The 22,019-nt window shown below is 33.2% G+C and overlaps 1 protein-coding gene across 7 annotated transcripts in view; it reads left to right on the forward strand.

Moving 5' to 3' along the window:
• DCC (DCC netrin 1 receptor) overlaps positions 1-22,019 on the forward strand; it is a 1,370,599-nt gene that overhangs the window by 1,010,120 nt on the left and 338,460 nt on the right. For all 7 annotated transcript variants that reach the window (XM_007486716.2, XM_056824442.1, XM_056824443.1 and 4 more), the window contains exons 11-12: positions 1,109-1,247; positions 10,042-10,091. In XM_007486716.2, coding sequence (XP_007486778.2) covers positions 1,109-1,247; positions 10,042-10,091 — 189 coding nt within the window. The remainder of the gene's footprint in view (positions 1-1,108; positions 1,248-10,041; positions 10,092-22,019) is intronic.

Consider the following 22,019-nt stretch of genomic DNA (forward strand, 5'->3'; position numbering starts at 1 on the left):
AATCGAAACCTCCTAGGATATGCTTGTTTTTTTAAACCTGTAATTTGTCTTAGAATTGAAACTAAGTATCATTTCCAAGGCAGAAGAGGTTAGATAATTGGTCAAGTGATTTTCCCAGGGTAACACAAATAAGAAATGTCTGAGGTCACATTTGAACACAGGACCTCCCATCATGAGGCCATGTTTTCTGTCCACTGAGACCAACTAGATGCCCCAAACTTTTTTTGATATGTTACATGATTTATTGCTTCCTCAAGTAGCACCTAGATGACTCAGTGTTTTCATGATAAACATGCACAATGTTGAAATGAAATGATCTGCCATTAATGCCCTACTTGAATCTCTATCCCAAATTAATTTAGAATAGGCTTTGAGGTGGTGCCACTTATCTACTGAGGAAGGTCAGTGTCACGGTGGACAAAGTGCTACATTTAGAGTGAAAAAGACTCACATGAGTCCTAACAGATATTTACTAGTCATGTGAACCTAGGCATATGACTTTGCTTCTCTGTGCCTCAGTTTCTTCATCTATAAAATAGAGGCAATAGATTAAATGGCTTTCTCTAGCCCTAAATCTATGACTCTACCTGTTAATCTATTCCTCAGCTATGAAGAGAAAACAATGCTAGAATCTTGAAGATACCAAATAAAATTTTATGTTATGTCATTATTATGTGCTTATTTTCTACTTATGGTTAAGTAGTGTAAAGGTGAGATCCCTCTCTCTCTTTTTTCTTAAGGTCTAATGCCTTCTGTAGTGAAGGAGCAATTCTCTTCCTATCAAGTTAGTAAGCTTCTTTCTCATCTTGAGTCAATTTCTGGAGGGGGAAAAAACCACTAAATGTATTGTGTAGTGTAAAACAAATTGGAACTTAATGACTGTAAAAATAGTATAGTGATACATTAGCAGGGAGACTAAAGAGGACGGTGCTTCAGACAGGAAGTCTATGTTACAAGTTACCTTTTACAGCTACTCAAATAAGGATTTAAGCTGTATAGTTTGGTGAGCAAAAGTCTAATATCTAATCCATTTATTCCACAGAATGACTGTCATATCTGCTTTAATGTTCCTCCTTAATAACAATTTCTGCTTTTTTTATCTGCCCAGAATATAGAGGTTGATGGACTATCTTACAAGCTGGAAGGACTGAAAAAATTTACTGAGTATACGCTTCGATTTCTGGCTTATAATCGCTACGGGCCAGGAGTATCCACTGATGATCTCACAGTTGTAACACTTTCTGATGGTAAGTTAGAACTAGGACAACCATTTAAAATAAATGCATATATATTAATGTAAAATAAATACATTTGTATCATTATGATAGTGCAATTTCTAGAAAGTCTTAGTTAAAATAATTATTATAATGGGTACAATACCAAAATTCAAGTAAGGAAGATCTAGGGTTTAATCCCATCTCTGCCATTCATTAGCTATGTTAATCTGGACAAGTCTCTAAACTGTCTCAGTTTCAATTTCCACCTCGATGAAATGAGAGGTTTGGAAGAGATGACCTCTGAGGGAACCTTCTAATTAAAAATGTTTTTCTATAGCCTTTTCCAAAGTAGACAAAGGGCTCAAGGCAAGATTAGACTCCCTTAAATCATGTTAAATTAAATATTTTCTACATAAATGTATATGTGCATATATGCACACACACATATTTTATATATATATATATATGTATATATATATATATATAAACTTTAGTGCTCTATTGGAGAGATGAAATACTGTACCACTGGAAAGGACATTACAATTGATACTGTACCACTGGAAAGGACATTACAATTGACTTTTACAATTGGCTTTCTTATAGCCCCATCCAATATTCCTATCATTCTTGAAACAAAAAATCTCTTCCTTGGTCACTACTTTCTTATTTCTGTTATCTCCCATTTTTATTTTGCAAGTTACTTGAAGACATAAGCTGTTTCAGATCCTAAAATCATATATGACACATGTAATGTTAGCTATTTAATAAACATTTTTTCATTCATTCATTCATTTACTGTCATATGCAGTTGATGGGTTTTTTTATTTCACCGAACTATTTCCCCCCTTTTCTTTGTTATAATTTGCTTACTTTGTTATGAGAGATGATGATTCACTGGTAAAGAGATGGGGGGGAAAGAAAGGATATATTCAAAAATGAAGATGTTAAAATGTATAAACAATTGAAAAGATTAAAATTATAAGTGGAGACTATAGTATGTTAGGAAGTCTATACATTTTGTTTGTTTGCCTAGATCTCAAGTTCATTCTCCCCTTTCCTAAAAAAAGCCTTAAAATATAACAAAAATAGCATTTGGGGGTATTAATTTGATTCAACATGCTTGGTTTATTCCTTTTTTATTTAATCTTTTATATTTTTTAGAAAGAGGGTAGAATATGGTACTCATCTGACCTCAGACACTTACTAGCTGTCCAAGTCACTTAACCCTGTTTACCTCAGTTTCCTCATCTGTAAAATAAACTTGTGAAAGATCTGACATACAACTCCAGTATCTTTGCCAAGAACCCTTGCCCCTTCCCAAAGGGATCATGGAGATTCAGACACCATTGAAATGACTGAGCAACAATGACAAAGATGGTACAAAGAGAAATCATCCACTGACTCCATAGCTAACTATCTCTTGAATTAGAAATGAAAAAAAAAACAAAACTATGAAAAACACTGAGAGATTTAAAAGAGGACAAAAGAATAGATGAGAAATATCTAATGTGTTTACTTATTACAGGAGATCAGAGAGACTAAACAGAGGTGAATTTTCTTAAGTACTACTAAAGAGGAAAAGAGAGTCAATTGATGTTTCTTATGAATAGAAGTTAGTTGTGTAAAGGATGAAGAGAATGAGATAGGAGGATATTTAGAAACAATGTGAAACCAAAGTATTGGAACATAGCCTAATATGTGAGGGGATGTGGAGAAAACTTGATTCAGAAATGATGCTATAAAAGAAACTTCTGAGAACTTCTTACAGAGATCATGTTCTGTGTGTGATGCTATGACATGGAACCATTTAATTTTAAAAAATGAAGAAGGAGGAGGAGAAGACTATGATGAACAAAAAGATAATACATTGGCTTCTTGTTGATTAACCCATATTTCATTTTTTAACCCTTACTTTCTATCTCAGAATCCATACTAAGTGTTAGTTCTAAGGCAGAAGAGTAGTAAGGACCATGCAATGGGGGTTAAGTGACTTTCCCAGGGTTACACAGCTAGGAAGTGTGTGAGGTCAGTTTTGAATTCAGGACTGCCATCTCCAGGACTGGCTCTCTATCCACTGAGCAACCTAGCTACCCCTAGTGCATATTTCTTAAACATGGGTATATGGGATATGGGTAGACAGGCTTCATAGCTTGTCAATAGAGCAAGGGAAGGGACATATATCGTTAAACAAAGTGAAAAGATGGCATGTGAAGTAAAGCATGTTATTGAAATGGATGATAGACTCATGTTCCCTGAACCCCTTTCATGACATTATTTGCATTGCAGATTCTTGCTCATTTGCAGCTCTAACTTTAAAAAATTATTATTTCATATTTGACACCTCTTCAATATTATTTTTAAAGTAATTCTTATGCCCATCCATCTAATTCTCTTATCATTTGCTGTACAGAGTGGATCTTGGCAGAATAAATTACTTCACACTTATAATTATAAAAACAAAAGAAAACAAGTGAAAATGAATATTTTACATAATTTATGTAGATTTAATTCACACTCTGAACTGTGGTACTGTGGCCCTGTTCTACACTTTGGTTTTAAATGTCATAAGTGAGAAAGATAGATTATTTCTCATTAGCCAAAAAATTATCCTTTGGAAATGTTTCAACTCTTTAGGAATAGCTAGGGTGTCACTGAAGAGAAAGGCTTTCAGGATCAGATAACATTCTACACCAACAAACACAGATGCAAGCTGCTTTTATTACTGAAAAGGTATATTTTGTGTGTCCTAAGTGGCTACAAAAGCCTCAGGCTGTAAACAGTCTACAAACTTGGGTTTTGGCTGAATCAGTCTACAACTAATCAATTCAGCCAAAACTGAACAAAAATAAGAGATTGTACATATAAGCATAGCCTCAGGGCCTCTTGTTTGTGAACCCATGCTAGCTGATTGTATCGAGGTATTTTCTACCAATATCTCTTCTTATAGCATCTTGTTTCTTTCCACTTCAAAGGTATGAGTAGGAAAGAGAAAATTCAAGTGAACTTTTTTGGGTTTTAAGACAAGTCTAGAAAACTAACATGTTTGTCCAATTGAATTCTATAGTGATCTTAAGATCTCTTCTGATAGTGTGCTTTTAAAAGTTTCTATGCAATTAAACTTTCATTACTATTTTAATTTTTAATGATTCTTCTAGGTCAAATATATATTGTCAGATCTAACTGCTCAATATCATTGATCTCATTGGCCTACACTGATAATCTCTTCTATTTCTACTGGTCTTTTCTAGGATTCAAGACTGAAAACACCAAGTGGTGTTTAGTAGACCAAGTTCCAAATTGATTTCAAAAATATTCAAAGATGCTATCCATTAAGTAATAGTTCTGAAAGAGTGCAATAGCCCCATCCATCTAAGAGAAAAATAAGCAAAATAAGAAAACAAACAAAAACATATTTCAAAGCAGGGTGAATACATAGGAAAATGCTTTGGGATTCAGTTAGAGAGTGTCTGCAGAACTAGAACTATATTGAGATGCTCATGGTCAGTCTCCAATGACGCTCAAATTTTTTTTCTTTTTTTTTTAATTCTTTTTTTTTAAATATATTTTATTTGATCATTTCCAAGCATTATTCGTTAAAGACATAGATCATTTTCTTTTCCTCCCCCACCCCCCATAGCCGATGCGTAAGTCCACTGGGCATTAGATGTTTTCTTGATTTGAACCCTCCAATGACGCTCATATTATCTTAAACAAAGACAATAAGTATCAAACCTGAAATATGCACTTTTTCCCAAATATGCACTTTTTTTTGTATATGATAGAAAGCACATATTTAGGGAACAACTTAAAATCCCTCTAGGTGTTAGTATTTGTTTCTACATCTGAGAATTAGATCCACTACCACCCCTGCCTTCAAAACAACAAAGCATCCCATTAGAACACATTTCAAACTATTCTGCTCGGCCATATTGAGGGGAGTTGCCAGACCAGACATCTTTAATGAACCATTTGGTAAAGGATGAATAACTTGACATGTTGAGGAGAAAAGCACTGAACTAGGTCCTTCCCTTCTGCCTCTGGGCAGTTAAAGCTGATATTTAAGGAGTGCAATTAAAGATAAGACCAGATAAGTGCTGAGATTCTTCTCTTTGGTAAATACACAAATGTAAACATACACGCATTCAGTCACATACCATATGGATAACTCATCTCTTATCGATTTTAACTCCTTTGTATCTGTATAGACAAATGGTACAGAGAATTTAGGGTTTGAAATATAGTCTACCTGCACATAGTTTCATCATATAGCTTCAGAGGCAGCATACTATTGGCTTCTGTAGGACAGAAAGTAGATGAAGTGCTTGTCCTTTGGAAGTTTGGATGGTAATCATAAAGAGAAGAGGCATGGACTTGTTATAGTTTTTAATGCCTTCATCATGCCATTATATTTTCATTTTATTTCTTGAAGGAAAATATTCTTGAGTCTTTTGAGATCTGGCAATAGGAAGAGGAGAAATAATATTATCCTGTAGATACTCAGCCCTCCACAGATGAAAAGTTAATAGATCTTTATAAGCATGAATATAAACTCTAACCACAAACCAATTACACTTGAGACTTGAGAACATTATGACCCCAGAAATCTGATTACCCACTAGGACTAGGATGTCTTTAATACAATTATGTCCGAAATATGTATTTTAATAAGTCAACAAATGGTTATAGGAAAATTAGAAAAAGGATTAGAAAATAGACAAAAGAAATTAATAGGAGTAAAATTCAGGTCAAATATAGACCCGATAGATTAGATTATATTTTAAAAAATGAATGGAGCACAGGGGGATCCTACGTTCAAATATGGCATCAGATACTTCCTCGCTTTGTGACCCTGGGGAAATCATTTAACCCTCATTGCCTAGCCCTTACCAATCTTCTGCCTTCTAATCAATGCACAGGATTGATTCCAAGACAGAAGGTAAGTGTTAATAAAAAAATGTTAAAAAAAGAAAGAAAATGTGTAGAACAGACTAGAGAAGAAGCTGGGTGGCATGCTAAACAAAGTAAAGGACTAAATCAGGAACACCTGAATTCAGACAGTAATGAGCTATGTGACTTATGGCACTCCATTGCAGTTTTTATACTTGCAGTTTTTGTTGCCTCATCTGTAAAATGGGGATACCAATAGAACCTAATTCACAAGTTTCTTTGCTATAAATATATATATGCAGATGTATATGTAGATATTTTTTTATTTTTCAGCCATTTCAGTTTTGTCTGATTCCTCTTGACCTTCTGGAGTTTTCATAGCGAAGATACTTTCCCAGGGTCATACAGATTAAGTGTATAATGTCGGATTTGACCTCACGCCTTCCTGACTTGAGACTCGACACTTTTTTATTGAGCCACATACTTGCTACCATAAATATATATACATGTATATAGACATGTGCATTTCATGTAAGCACATGCATATATCTGTACATGTGTATGTCTACACATATAGCATCTGTTTATATTTAGATTGTTATGCAAACCTGGAAATTTAATTTAAATGCTACTTATTATTACTGTTTTTTGTTGTTGATAGGAATCAGAATATTGGTAATTTACATATTTTGAAATATGTTTGTGCCCTATAAGCTCCTCACTATCTGTCTAAATTTAAAGGCATGGCAAAGGTCATAGGGAGCTGGTCTTGAATCCAGGAACATATGAAGTTTTGCCTCTTGAAACCTACTAACTCCATAACTCTGGCAAGTCACCTAGTCCCTAAGTGCCTGAGCATCTTTCTCAGATTACAAAGTGCATGGAAGTGATCAATGGGCTTTGGGGGAGAAAATTTCTCATTAAGGATAACCCTGTAATTTATGAACTACTGAATCAAGCTTCCATCCTGTCTTCTAAATTGAGAAAAATAATGTTGCTTAAATTTGAATATTCAACTATTTTTACTTTGTGGCACTAGTGTTAAAATTTGAAAAAGTATTTATATAGTCACCAAAAAGCCTCTGAATCACATTCCTTTTTGTTCTGTTAAGTTCTGTGGTCCTTTTGGAAAATAAAGATCATTTCTAACATGATTATTTTATAATAAACAAGCAAGAATTAAGAGCCTACAGGTACCAGGCACTATAAAGTCACTGGACTACAAAGATAAAAATGAAAACAATTACTGCCCTCAGGAAGCACACAGTCTATATTCCTATCTGCAAAATTCTACCTACAAAAGTCTTTTGTGAGTAGAACTCCATGATACTGTTAGAAACTTCCACCCTTTTAAAAGATTCATTTCTTTAGAGTCAATTTTATACTTAGATGAAGATATTAAATACATATTAAGTGGCTTCTTCTGAAACTGTTGAAGTTTATAAAAATAGATGATGATAATACTTCAACTTCATTTGAGCTATAATTTTAAGCTATGTGGTTTCACACTCTGTCCACAAAGTGACATCGTAATTAAATCAATCCTGAGAATTAATTGGATGCTCTCCAAAAAGTCTTTTTGGGTGTTTTAGACATATTCATATTTGTAAGTTTCCATTTAAGTACTTCCATGATAGTTCTGCCTCTACAGAGGATTTGGTGAACTTCGATGATCTATTTCCGTGTTCCTGGATTTATAACTACTTTTGAAGGTATTGGCCATACAGAGCTCATTCCTGAATCCACATTAAAGCACTGTCAAAGAGATCTTGGGAAGTATTATTGTTAGAGCTACAATAACCACCAAAAAAAAAAAAAGCAATGCCATTGGGGGTAGGGTGGACTAGTAGTGCTGAAAGAAGAGTCAAGAAAGGCACGGTAAAGTTGTCTTTTTTCTCTACTACTAAACATTCTCCAGAAGGAAGGAGAAAATTAAACTGAGTACTAGAAACAATGGAGCCTGTTATATATATTTGAGGTTTAGACTGTCTACGCAGTTTTTGTTTTGAAAAAAAAAAATGATTACATTTAAGTATAGATTGGAGAAGAATTAAAAAGTATTTATATTTGATTCAATTCAAATCTTAATAATTTATAATAATAAGTTTATACTCTCAAAAATCATTTTTCCCTTTTGTCTTAGTATCATTTGAGTTACAGAAAAGTGTCAAGAATGACAGTTGGTAGTGACAGACTAAATGTATTTTTCAAAAAGCTGCTGTGTTGCTACAAGCCAGTGTGGGTCTCTGGCATCCTGCCTTATGTACACACAACTAAAAATATGACATGAGTGGCATTTTCAAGTAGTTTACTTGCCCTATTTTTGAGAGAAAATATACTGCATTGAATGGATTAAGCTCTAGGGACACAGGGAACATGCATTTTGCAAAATGTAGAATACTCTCTAATTTAGTTTTTACCTACTTTTAAAAGTATAAAGAACCTTTGTAATATAAAATTATATATATTAAATATCCCTACATGATTATAATTTAAGACCTCCTGCACATTTATTTGGAGAAAAGAATAAATGATGGTGCCTGGTGTAGATATAGATTTTCATATTCCTACAAGAGGGAAACCACTGTTCCAATTCATTTATTTGTTCCATAATCCAATTATTCATTTTTTATTATGATGTAGTGAAAAGCAGTACTGAACTTGTAGTCCAAAATCTGAGACCCAAGTTGAATCCCACAGTTGACATTTTCCAGCTACTACTTATTATGAGCTGCTACTGAAGTTTATTCTTACAACTACTACTGAATAAGCCACTGAACCATTTTAAGTCTCAGTTATCTACTCAGAAAAATGGGCAAAATAGTGTGTTTGAGTTTATATTAGCCACATTTAAAGAATAAATGAGTTGCTATTATTTTCTTGATTAATACACATTTATTGAATGTCTACTAAATGAAAATCACTGGCCAGGTGTTAATATAATCTGCCATTTAGGGAGGTATCTGATTTTCAGTTTGGAACTATAAAGGAAAAACAAGATATGAACAGTAAAAAGAGAAATTAAGCTAAAATATCTAGAAAATATCTCAGAAAATTCCATTATGTATGCAAATTTGTTATTTAGCCATTAATGATAAGGTCTGAAATTATATTTTTGTTTATATATTTAGTGGCTAGTAATAAGATTCTAATGCAATTACAGCTTAATGATGCAGATAATGACACATTAGATGTTGAAAGATATTAGAATTCTAGTACATATGTACACTTCCTCTGGTCCCTTATGGTGGATATATTATGAGGAAAAGAGCTTTTTTTTTTTTTTAAAGCATGTAAAAGGAAGTAAATAAGGAAGTCAAGAGGGCTTAGAATTTCTTTAAAAGAAAAAAGGCATAAATTTTTTGCTGAATAATTGAGAAGTTGACTGTAAGTATGCCATTAAAAACCAGTGTATCTCTCTGGCACACTTCTTTAATTACAAACCACTAAAATATGGGATGTGTTTCTTAGAATTTCTCCTTTCCCTATTTTAGGAGAGAAAAGGAATTATGTTAACAGGATTTAGCAACGTTAGTGACCATTAGAATGAAATATTCCATCATAAAAACATGCAGATCTTGAGATTCTCAACATCTTAAATGGAGCAAAGAAATCCCCCAAATGTTTTCATTTCCTTCAATTGGAAGGTTATCAGCTGAAAGTGGTAATTAAATGACAGTATTTGGTGTCACATTGGGCATATTCCTGATGAATTGTTTCAGGGACTCCCTAGATGGATTACTGGTGCTCTAAAAGTTGGTTGAAATGAACAGATAAAAGATAACTCTTTACCTTTTATTTCTTCAGGGGACCTTTGAAGTGCCACCTGAATTAAGTGCATAATTATAATTAGACTACAAATGCATCCTTGTCTTTCTAAAGGATTTTGTGTTTTTCCACTTTGACAATAATTCTCTCCTTTTTTTCCCCCTTTCAGTTCCCAGTGCTGCACCTCAGAATGTCTCCCTGGAAGTGGTTAACTCAAGGGTGAGTTTACCAAGGCCTATTCACATTTATAAGTCCTTTCACCCTTTCACAAGACACAGAATTTATACTTTTTTGTCATGAGATAATAGTCCTTTAATTTTATCAACATTTACCTTATTGGATGAAATTGTTTTTCCATGTGAAACCAATTATTTAGCAGAAAAATGTTATTGTAGCCAACATACCTCATTTCTTTAGGGTTGGATGAATTGATCAACAAATGTGTAGCTTTTCTTTATGTTCTAGTAAAGTCAGTTTGCTTAATATGAATTATAAAGCATCAAAGTTAAATGAACTCCATCTGTTCTGGTTGTTCATGGGAATTTTGCACTAATGGAGCTCCAGAAACAGCAGTGGCGTATTTAAATGCATGAGCAACCACTGTAAGTGTAGAGAAAAGAGAGAGTTGATATTTTTTTTAGTGGGCAATCTTTTGGCTCAAAATTCTCTGATGCCCTACATTATAATGCATCAAATATTTAAGTAGAGCCTGTTTTTTTGAAGACAGAGAAATCTGTTTACTCAGGATTATAGCCCTGAGCAAAGTCCTGTAGAGAAATGACTAAGGCCTACCTACCCAAGGTAATTTGTCTCCATAAAGCTTTAGGACATTAGTTTGAAGGAAACTCAGAGGCCTTATGTTCTAACTTTCTCATTTTATTTTTAAAGAATCTGAGGCCCCCAAAAGTAAAATGACCTGCAATAAAAATGTGACAGAGATAGGATGAGTGCCCTGCTCTTCTGACTGCCATATTACTACTAAATAGTTATTACTAATATATATAGAATCATTCATATTTATTATCTGTAAATGAAATAATTGATAAAACATATATACATGTATATGTATGCACATCTGTATCTCTCTCTGTGTTTGAGTGTATATCCTATATTTATAATTGAAAAAATTACCATCTATTAAATCACAAATATTTTGAAATAATTAAGTATTATAATCTTTCTGCTAGTAAATTGCTTATTCTGGAGTATTGGGTAGGAGTAACATTTATAAAGTCGTTCCACTAATATTAAATTAATCAATCAACAAAAATTATTGCATATCTTTTATGTACCAGTTGTTATCCTAAGTATAAAAAGTAAATAATGTTTACTCTCAAATAGCTAACATTACATTGGGAGACCTGCAATATTTTCTCAGGGGAGTAAATAGTCTACATTCCAAAATAATTATCAAGTGACTGGGGTTGGGGGGGGGGGAGAGTAAGGAACAACCACTAGGGAAATCAGAAAAATCTTCTTGAAAAATATATCAATTGACCTCAGTCTTAAAAGAAGTCAGGGGTTCCAAGAGGGAAAAGTAAGGAGAAAAAGTATTACAAACATGCTAGGCAGCCCCTAGAAAGGTAGAGGGAAAAACAGAATTCAATCCTGAGATTCTATAAGGCACAATGACTCTGAATTAAAAGAATTCTGAGTTTACAACCAGTATACTCAAGTATATGACCAATACAGCTCTGACCCAGGGCAAGTCTAAGAGTTTGAGGATTAACTCCACAGAGTTGTGTTGTAAAGTCTCTGGAGGTCCAAATGCCTGATTGTTGGAAATATTCAGTTGCAAGGCAGTAAGCAAGACATGGGTTGAAAATATCATTAATCTTTTTTAATTTTATTTCGTCAATTTAGAATATTGTTCCTTGGTTATAAGAATCATATTCTTTCTCTCCCTCTATTCCCCCCACTCTTCCCGTAGCCAACACTCAATTCCACTGGGTATTACATGTGACTTTGATGAGAACCTATTTCCAATCAGAACTTATTTCCATGAAAACATCATTAATCTTTCAAAAATGTTTCCATATTATTCTGGGTACACATGGAGAAAAGAGATCAACAAATCAAGACCTTAAAACTATTTGTGGTGGATAATCTCAATGCATGTTTAATACCACTGTGTTAAAGTGAACCAGTCAATCTTCAAGAGAGTATTAGTCTAGAAGACAGAGTTCTAGTTCTGACTGGTCATCAATTAGTTGTATGGTTTTGGTTGAGTCAATCAAACTTCTCCATATACTTAAAGATTCATATTCTAAAATGTCCAGTCTCAAAATAATTTTAAAAACTACTTTATACTTGCTTTGGAGAAATAAGCTGATAAAAGTAAGTTCAAGGTAAAATGCAATAGTGCTTTTGGTTTATTTTGTTTTCTTTTGCATTAAGGACTCAGCCAAGAGTGCCCTATTTACAGGAGTACTTTGGTTGTTTTTTGTTTGTTTGTTTGTTTGTTTGTTTTACATTGGCACTAAGATTATTTGCTGAAATAGCTACTTGGGGAACAGGTAGGTGCATAAACAACCAAATAATAAGATGGATCCTAAATCCCAACTTAAGAAACCTCAGAAACATGAGCAAAACCTAGCTTCTTTGGTTTGCATAAGGGGAAGGTATCTTCCTAAGTCCCCAAACTCTCAGATTTTCTTTTTACTGTCTTAGCTCTGATTTCTGTCTAGGGATATTAATAACTCATAACTGATGAATCTTCCAAGGCTTAGCCCTCATCCCATTGATATTCTCATCTCTCTCCCAATTTTGTGTGACCCTGAAGAACCATTCATTCATATATTGATTCAATGATCTTTTTATTACAATGAAAATGAAATGAACAATATTGCCTGTAAAAATCCTGATGGTCAGACAATTCATTGTTCCTAGGAAAGTTGGAAATCTTAGTTCTTCCCACTGTCTTTCTCTGGGATTTCCAAAAGACAGTAGTTGCTAGGAACTGGGAATCAAATATCATGATATCAGAAGTAAAGACTGCAGGTAGTTTCTGTATCTATTCATATCATTTACCTCCAATGTCTTTTTCTCACTCAAACTATTTTATGCACTCCTCAGTTTCCACAAATTAGGCCACCAGAAGGGCTGTGGACTCTCTCAGCTTGATCTACAGGGCTCCAGAGTTTTTCTTCATGCATGTTTATCTGGTCCCAGTCTATTCATGTGCTTGGAGGTTGGAGTAGGGTCAGAAAGGGTGTGATTGGATTGTGATAATGGTAATGATGGTGATAGTGGTGGGATATCCATAGACTCACAGAATGACTAATTCTAAGCATATATCAAAAGCTCCAAATATTAAAAACTTCTAATCTTCTAACTTTTTTTTGGTTTTTCTATAAAGTAGGACACTTTCTTTTCAAGTACTTTTTTCATAGTGGAACATTAGAATGACATTACACATTGAATTTAAAATAAATTCTTATAATACGCCTACTCCCCCAAGTTACTAGGCCACACTACTCATCCCTTTTTAGCCTAGAAGATAGAATTTTTAAGGAAATAAATGATGAACACCTTATTCTTCAGAGGGTCTGCCGCAGCATTATCAAAAATTGTACTTTGGGTTGTAAAATAGAGACAGTTCAATGTAATCAACATTCATTTGAGTACTATTTCTTCAGGAACAAAATAGATGTTTAAAATCTAACACTACAATTGAAACAGCATTTTTTCCCTTTTAGGACATTAGCATGATAAAGGCCTCCAAGATATTCATGGTAATTAGGGTGTTTTTTTTTTTTAAGAAGGATAGATTATATTTTTATAATTGATTGATTTATTCCATATTGTACCTTCAGTGAATAATTATTTATTTCATATGTATTTAGTAACTGGAGAAGAAAAAAGAAAAATAATGACAGAGAAAGGAGGTCATAGTCTGACCCAACAAGGACCCCTGAACCATAAATGGGTCTTGCAAAGAGGTGGCCATTAGCTTACAAGTAACTGCTCTGTGGATATTTGATGTTAATAAACTGAAGTATATAAAAATATTTGGATAGTGTCACAGTAATCTCATAAGTTTAGAAGAAACTAACAATGAAACTTCTTTCTAATATTGATCTGAAAGGATAGAAGGACAGAAACCAAAATATTTGCAATGAGCTAATTATTCATTTAATTACATTGTGGAACATAATTTAATTACTTAGTTGTGGCAACTTATCCAGTACATTAGTTAAGTACAAATGCAATATATTTGTTAAAGCTGTAACTGTAATATATTTCTTTGTTCAGATATAAATATCTTATGTGAGAAAAATTCTTAGCTAAAAGTCAAGAAACCAAAGTTTCCTCTTAATTCTGACACAAACTAGTTGTATTTGGACATGTTGTTAGACCTTTCTATGTCTCAGTTTTCTCATCTATAAAATAAACATTTTTAAAAGAGAAAAACTTTAGCAAAATATAATCCTGTGTTCCAAAATGATGTGATCCTAACATCTATTTTCAAACATTATTCTATTTTGTAACTAGAAAAAATAATAAAATAGTTTTAGGATATATATATATATATATATATATCCTAAATATATATATATATATATATATATATATATATATATATATATATACTTGTTTGGATCATGTTTACCTGCATGTTAAATGTGAAATTAAATCAGAATAAAGCCCTGTGATGTTATATTTTATATATTCCCAATAAGATAGGTATCTCCCTCAGTAAAGCACAAAAAAGTTTCTGATTTGTGCATGTGTTTCTGCATTTTCCTAACAATTTTAAAATGGAGATTATTGTGTTATCTTGTGTTTTAAATTCGAAGAGTTTTTTTTTTCTTAAAATCTGATATCAGAAGTAATGAATGTTCAGTAAATCATCAGGACTGGGTCCTTTAAGAATAAGGTTCTTTGAGATAGTTCATTCGAAAGAGGATAAGAGGAAGTGGCTGATTTGGGAAAAATAATCTTTTTATTATAGATCTTTGATAAGGGTCTATTATTTTAGATACAAAGAAAAGCAATAAAAAGACAAAATACTAAAAGTAATTTCCAATTGGTTCAGTAATCATAGTGTAAGACAAAAGTTACTAAATAAAAACTAATGGTTATTCAGTTGTTTCAGTTGTATCTGACTCTTCATGACCCCATATTGGGTTTTCTTATCTGTGTATTTTGCTCTTTCCTTTTCTAACTTATTTTGTAGATGAAAAAAAAAACTGATATGAGCAAGGTTAAGTGTCTTGTCTAGGGTCACACAGCAAGTCCGAGACCAGATTTGAACTCATGAATATGAGTCTGTCTGACTTCAGGCTTAGCACCCTGTTTACAGCACCACTTAGGTAACCTCCAAAGCATTAAAAAGAAAAATTTTAAACAAAAAAACTCTTTGGTTTCATCTCATGCTCAGAAAATTGGCCAGGTTGAAAAAAAGATAGGAAGATGAAAGTCAGAAGGTTGTAGACAGACTTTAATATTTGATTCCTGAGGATGTAAATTGGGAAACTGTTTAGAGTTATGTCCCCAAAATATCCATCAAGTTTCACCTAAGAATCCCATTGTTAGACCAAAGGGTCAAAGACAGAATTAAGTGTCCAATATGCCTGAATATATGAATTATACAGCTTTTTGTATTAGAAAAAACTAAAAACAAAGCAGATATCCATTAATTAGGTAATGCTGTAAAAATGTTAGTACTTTAATATATAGGCTATCACTTCGCTGGACATGCAGAAACTGAAGAGCGTGAGGAGACACAGGAATGTTTATACGAACTAATGCAATGTGAAGTAGACACACTTAGGAGAGCAAAATATAATAATGACAATAATGTAAGTAGGGTAAAAATAAAAACAATCAAAACTTAACATTGTATAATTATAATGACCAACTTAGCCTTGAAGAATAAATATGAAAATGCAAAACATCCTTGTTTTGTTATACTAATAGGGGAAATATGGCTATGGAATACTGTAAGTACTATCAGAGTTGGTTGATTTGGTAATTAGATTTACTAAAAATACTTTTTCCCTCTAATTATTTTTAAAATTTTTTGTTAAAATTTTTGTTAAAAAAACCTAAATGTTTCTATATTTTAATGAACATAAGTGCATATAATTGACAAGAACATCAAAAAAGTTTCTAACATTTCTAAATACTTTTTACATACTTCAAGTAGTCATCATATTAGTAGTAATAATTTGATTGTACCAAATACTATCTCAAAAGACTATATATAAATTTCCAGTTTGAGAATTAAAATATATAAATATTTATAAAGTCATAGAATAACAGAATAAGGACAACTATTGTAATATCCCTCCAAAATCAGAATCACCATGACAATGTAACTCTTCAATTCAATAATATTTATTAATCATGAAAGGTTAAGGTACAAGGTACTTTATACTGTGGTAGTTGAAGAGATATAGTTCTTCCCCTCAAGGATAGTAATCAGTGAAATATAGACCTTAATTTTAGGTCTTGAAATAGGTCAGAACTCTTTATCAATCTCTTTCTCTCTCAAATATGTATATGTGAGGGTGTATTTCTTTATAGACAAACACACATATGTGAATGCAAAGTTATATTTTTAAGTTCAGAGGTGGGACTGGTTTGTAAAATGTTAGACTTTACTCTCAAAAACTTGTTAATGTCAAATCAAAAATTGATTAATATCAGATAAAAAGTATTTATTAATAAGATCTAGAAAATGGAAAAGTCACTTCCCATTAGAATCCTAGAACTCAAGAATCTGATGATACCTTAGAAATCATAATGTGCAAACATTAATTTTTCTCTATTACATCCTTTGCCAGTAATAATCTAATTTATTCCATTTCTTATTGAGTTATTATTAGTAATACACTAAAACTTAAATCACCTTGAATGTCTTCATTGTCCTTTGATTCAGTTGATATGTGCAACTTTTAAACACAGTAGTATTCCATAATTCCCAGACATGGATCATCATTAGGAAAATATTTGACCTAAAAATCAGTGTGTATATTTGTATGTGTATGTGAGTGTCTGAATGGAAAGAAAGACAGAGAGAGAGAGAGAGAGAGAGAGAGAGAGAGAGAGAGAGAGAGAGAGAGAGGAGAGGGAGAGGGAGAGGGAGAGGGAGAGGGAGAGGGAGAGGGAGAGGGAGAGGGAGAGGGAGAGGGAGAGGGAGAGGGAGAGGGAGAGGGAGAGGGAGAGGGAGAGGGAGAGGGAGAGGGAGAAGAGGGAGAAGAGGGAGAAGAGGGAGAGGGATAGAGAGAGGGACAGAGGTCAATTTGAGATCATCAGAAATACTGTCCCATTTTCTAAATATACTTTCTATTCCATTCTGGGCTTACCTTGTCACCCTACTGCAGAGGGTATTCAGTTTACATGTATTAATAAGTAAACTAATGGTCAGCCTATGGGATGGCTGCCTATCTTTTATAGCATCATCTTAGGAATATGCACTATTCATCCACTTTATTTTCCTGTTTGGACTGATTGCCAATCTGCTTTTTTCTGAATGGTTATGATTTTCATTATAGAGGTTTCCTTACTATAGTAAACAGAAAGTCATTTGCAAACAGGACAACTAGAGGACTCATTTTGGATATGGAATCATTTTTCCATTTGGACTGTTCAGGGCAGTTTAATTACCCTGGATAATACCTCCAGCAAGCATGCCTCCTATTTATGTTCTTTCTGATGTTAGTTACCAATCAATTAATAGAAATACAGATGTGATATATCTACTAAGAACTTATAGATTCTCCTAAAATTTTTATCTGTAATATTTTATTAACTAAATCTTGTTATGTAATAAAAAAAACCATAAACACAACAGAATCTTATATCCAATATTCCTTTTTTTTTATCATGGGTGATGATATGATCAGCAGTAGAAAATTTACGATGAAAATCTGTTCCTTTTTCATACTCTCATCAAACAGAGGGATAGGAATTGAGTCAGTGATTTTAATGATACCAGGAACTCCCATATGTTAAAAATTCTCTCTAGTAATGAAAGTCAACAGGTTCTTTGCAATCTATAATCTTAGTTTCCTATGGCATTGTGAGCATAGGTAAATTGCCCTGGGTTATACAAACATGACATGTCAGAGTTGGGACTTATACATGGATTTTCCTGGCTGTAGGGCAGGCTATTTAATCCAGCACACTGACTCTCATCCTTCATCATGAATATCCTCAACAAATAATTAGGTCAGAAATTTATCTATAAATTGTACCAAATGTGCATAGGCTAATGTGTCAAAAATGATTTTTCAAATTAAGTTTCAAATTAATTTATTTTATTTAATTAATTTAAAAATAAATTTGTTTTATTTATATAATTTACTGATTTAATTAATACAGTAATTATTATTTAATTTTTTCACTTTTTACATTTTTTAATGATAACCTTTTTTTAGTCTTAACATAGTATAGCTATTATACATACATTTCATTATTTGGTTTTGGTTTAATGAATCAAAATAATTTACTATGATTTGCATATTCAAAAATATTTTCATTATGACATACCAGTCATAAAGATTCTATAGAAATTAGAAAATAGTATAGAAATTGCTGATGCCTTCTTCCTTTCCTTTGGCTTGGGGCATGGATTGGTAATGTTGGTAGTAACCTTGTTTTTTTCCCATTCTTTTGGAATCTTTCCTCTTCAAGATACCTAGAAAGTCCTTTGAAAATAGTTCCACATCTAGCACAAACTTTTTTTGTATGTAGGAAAAGTCCACTTCTTCCTGGTTTCATCTTTACAAGGAAAAATTAGGAGTTAGAAAAATAATGGAAATAAGGATGGTAATAAGTGATGATTTACATAACATTTTAAAATTTGCAAAGCCTTCACTAATGTTTTCTCATTTAATTTTGTCAACACCCTTGAGAGGCTGTGTTAGCATTTGTAATGTCATCATTGATGGAACTAAACAACTGTAGAAAGTGTTTTTGTTTTCTTTCTACTTTCCTCTATAAAAATTTTATTTATGGGAAGAATTAAACATGATCTGGGAAAACAATGAAACATTCATTTTGTCATTCCATCCTCCAACCTATCAAATATATGAAGAAAACATTCACACTTACCTCTATCCCTACATCATCTCTTCTTTTTTCCAGGGTGTACCTCCATGTTTCTTCCTAGTTTGGAGTTCACTCACCATGGTAGAGTTTGGAGGTGCTCCAGTTTACCAATATCCCTTGTATAATGCAGCACCTAGAAGGGACACTAGAAAGAGGTTTTAAGTTACACACACACACACACACACACACATCTACACACAGGGTAAATTATAAATTCAGGATGAGGATGTGTAGAGACTTTTCCTTTAACAAATTTAATTTATTATTCAAATTATTTTGATGCCTTCTATATAAAGTTGTCAATACTAACTTCTTATAAGGAAACCAAGAAAGCAATAATGGTGGCCAATGATATAAGTAAATTCTTAATGGGCAGCCTTCCTTATCATTAGGAATGATTCTGATGGTACTGTAGTTGATAGGGCAACTATACACAGGCTTTTCTTTTAGTTTTTATTCATTGCAAAAGAATTCAAAGAATCACAGGATTGTAAAGGCTCTCAGTGGTTATCTAGTCCAAACATAGGATAACATGCTCAACAAGTAGGGTATAGAAGCCAATTCTGCTTGAAACCTACAAGAAGATAGAAAGGGAAGTTTAGTTCTTTGAATCACCTTATTTTTACTCCAGGTTGTGTCCTCTAATCAAAGTTTAATGTTAAGAGAAATATTCTTAATTTTCTGGAGATTTGTAATGGACTCTAATGATTCAAGAAATGTGCTACCAACTTGTTCAGACTATGTCTTCTTGAATTTCCAAGAAATTCTTTAAAAATTTTTTACATATTTGCAAAATTTGTAAATCTTTACAAAAAGCTGTTCTTGGTTGGGGTAGAATTTTATTTTTTCCGTCTACCTTAATGTCAATACATATGATCTAAACCAAAGAAAGTATTCTCTAAGAAAAAAAAGAAGAAAAAAGTGAGAATGAAAATCTATACCCAGTTAGTTCTGAAGGAAAAGCTGAGTCGAAATGTTAGTTGAGTTCAATAATAGAAAGTCAAACAGAAACAAAGTTTATGAAGCATAAGAAATTGATTCATGAACAGAGTTTATAAAATGCCTCTCTTTATCACTACAGAATGGGAAGCTAGAAACTAGCTATGACATTTATTATAGGAAACAAGCTGTTCAGGGACAGTATTGAATCCCTAGTTTTATCATGAACTTCATATCCTTTAAAAAGGTCTTAGAAATCTGGAGACTTCTAAATGCTTCCCATTCTTATTCTTCAAGAAAGTGCCTGTCATCTATAATTGTTGCTGAATAAAGTAGTCATTCCAGTGTGTTATGGTCTTTCTACTCCTACTTTAGCAACTGTCAATTAGCTCACTGAAACAATAGACTGATTAATAAATGAGATGAAATTATGTGACAGAATTTCGGACTACTTAGAATATGAAGAAGCTTGCTCTACTGCATCACTTGCTGAAAAGAGAGATTTTGTCACTTTCTTTTGTATGCTCACTTTTCAAAGAGTGAGATTTTTAAAATGAGATTAAATTAAACTGAACCTAGAAGTAATGGAAAGACTTTTTATTATGTATGATGGAGTAAATTGTGTGACTAAAAGAGTGGCATAGGTTGGTAGATGGAATATGGGTACAAAACCAATACTACTATGATTGTAGAAAGAGCAAGTTACTATGGGTGACTAACTGGGCAAAGAGAATTTCCTATCAAGATGTCTGAAATTCTCATGTTTAGATCCCCTTCTTTAGGGCAAAGTGTTGCTTATGGTAGAAGGCCAATTAAAATATATTTATCTTACCTGTGAGAAAGCAGAGCTCAACAAAGATCTAATGTGGCAGTGGTAAGAAGGCTACATTTGGAATCAGAGATCCTGGCTGAAGTCCTGACTATCCTTTATTATCTGTGTGACCTTGGGAAAACCACTTAACTGTTCATGGTCCCATTTTCCTCACTTGTAAAATGAGAATAGGAATTTGGTATATTCTAGGTAACTTTTAATGTCCATTTCAGCTCTTAATTTATGATCTTAATCCTCAGACATTTATTAAGTGACCACTGATACATGGAAGATTATGCCAGAGTCTTTATTCTCAGGAAGTTTGCATTCCCTTTAAGATTACAGTCCTAACAAAATGTTAAGCTCCAGGTAGCTGTTGACATTGATCTGGCATTTATGTGATGACACTGGGAATGCAAAGTTAGGATGAATGACATGACTAAAAGAGTAGAGTGCATTGAAAGGGAAGGTTGGTCATGATCAGAACAATCTTTACCTACTTTATGATTTTGACTACAGATAGGCCTGAATGAGAAAGGTGTAGCCAGTATCTATCATACTCATCTGCAATATGCTTTTACCATTTTAAGAAAAATACCAAATGTTATTAGTAAGTCCAGAAGGAGTCCAGAAGAAAGAAAGAAATGTTAATTAAGCTAAATCAAAATCCCCATTTGTTGGTGTGGATCTCTAGCTTTAATTTATTTGGTTGTCAAGGACTGTAATAAATAGATACTGTGGAACTATTTCTAGTTGTGATGACTGATATACTCTGGAGTGACTAGAGAGATACTTGGGGAAAACTGAGGGTGCCTAGTTGTAATAGAGATACTGGGGTTGCCTACTGATCACTACTGATGGCTAATAGATCAAGATATTTCCTACCCTCCACCCTTCACCTCCCAGGTTTCCACCTACTCCCTCCTGCCTACCTTTCCCTCTCCCCTGTTAGTCAGCCACCTTTCTATATAACTCAAAGGTGAACTGTGAGGTTTAGAGGAGGTACCTTTCCCCTTTTTCTCAGGTAAGGAGGTTTTTATTGGGGAAGATAGGACAGGATGGAAGATGAGGTGAGAGGGATAGGATATAGATCCCTAATCTATAAGGAGGGTTAGGAGGATTTTGGGAAATGTCAGTCCTGTCACAACTGTGATACAAAAGTCTGTCAGGGAGATGGGAGGACAACTGTTTAATCTTTCTTCTTCCTTCAAACTCAAATCTCAAATGTGCAATCAGTTCTTCAGGTTCAACTACCACCATCAGCCACACAAAACCTTCTTGCCTCCCCTCTCCAAAGCCAAGAGAGAGTGTTCTTCAGCTGTGGGGTTAGCTTCCAA

The sequence above is a fragment of the Monodelphis domestica genome, chromosome 3, assembly GCF_027887165.1.
Source record: "Monodelphis domestica isolate mMonDom1 chromosome 3, mMonDom1.pri, whole genome shotgun sequence".
Lineage (NCBI taxonomy): Eukaryota > Metazoa > Chordata > Mammalia > Didelphimorphia > Didelphidae > Monodelphis > Monodelphis domestica.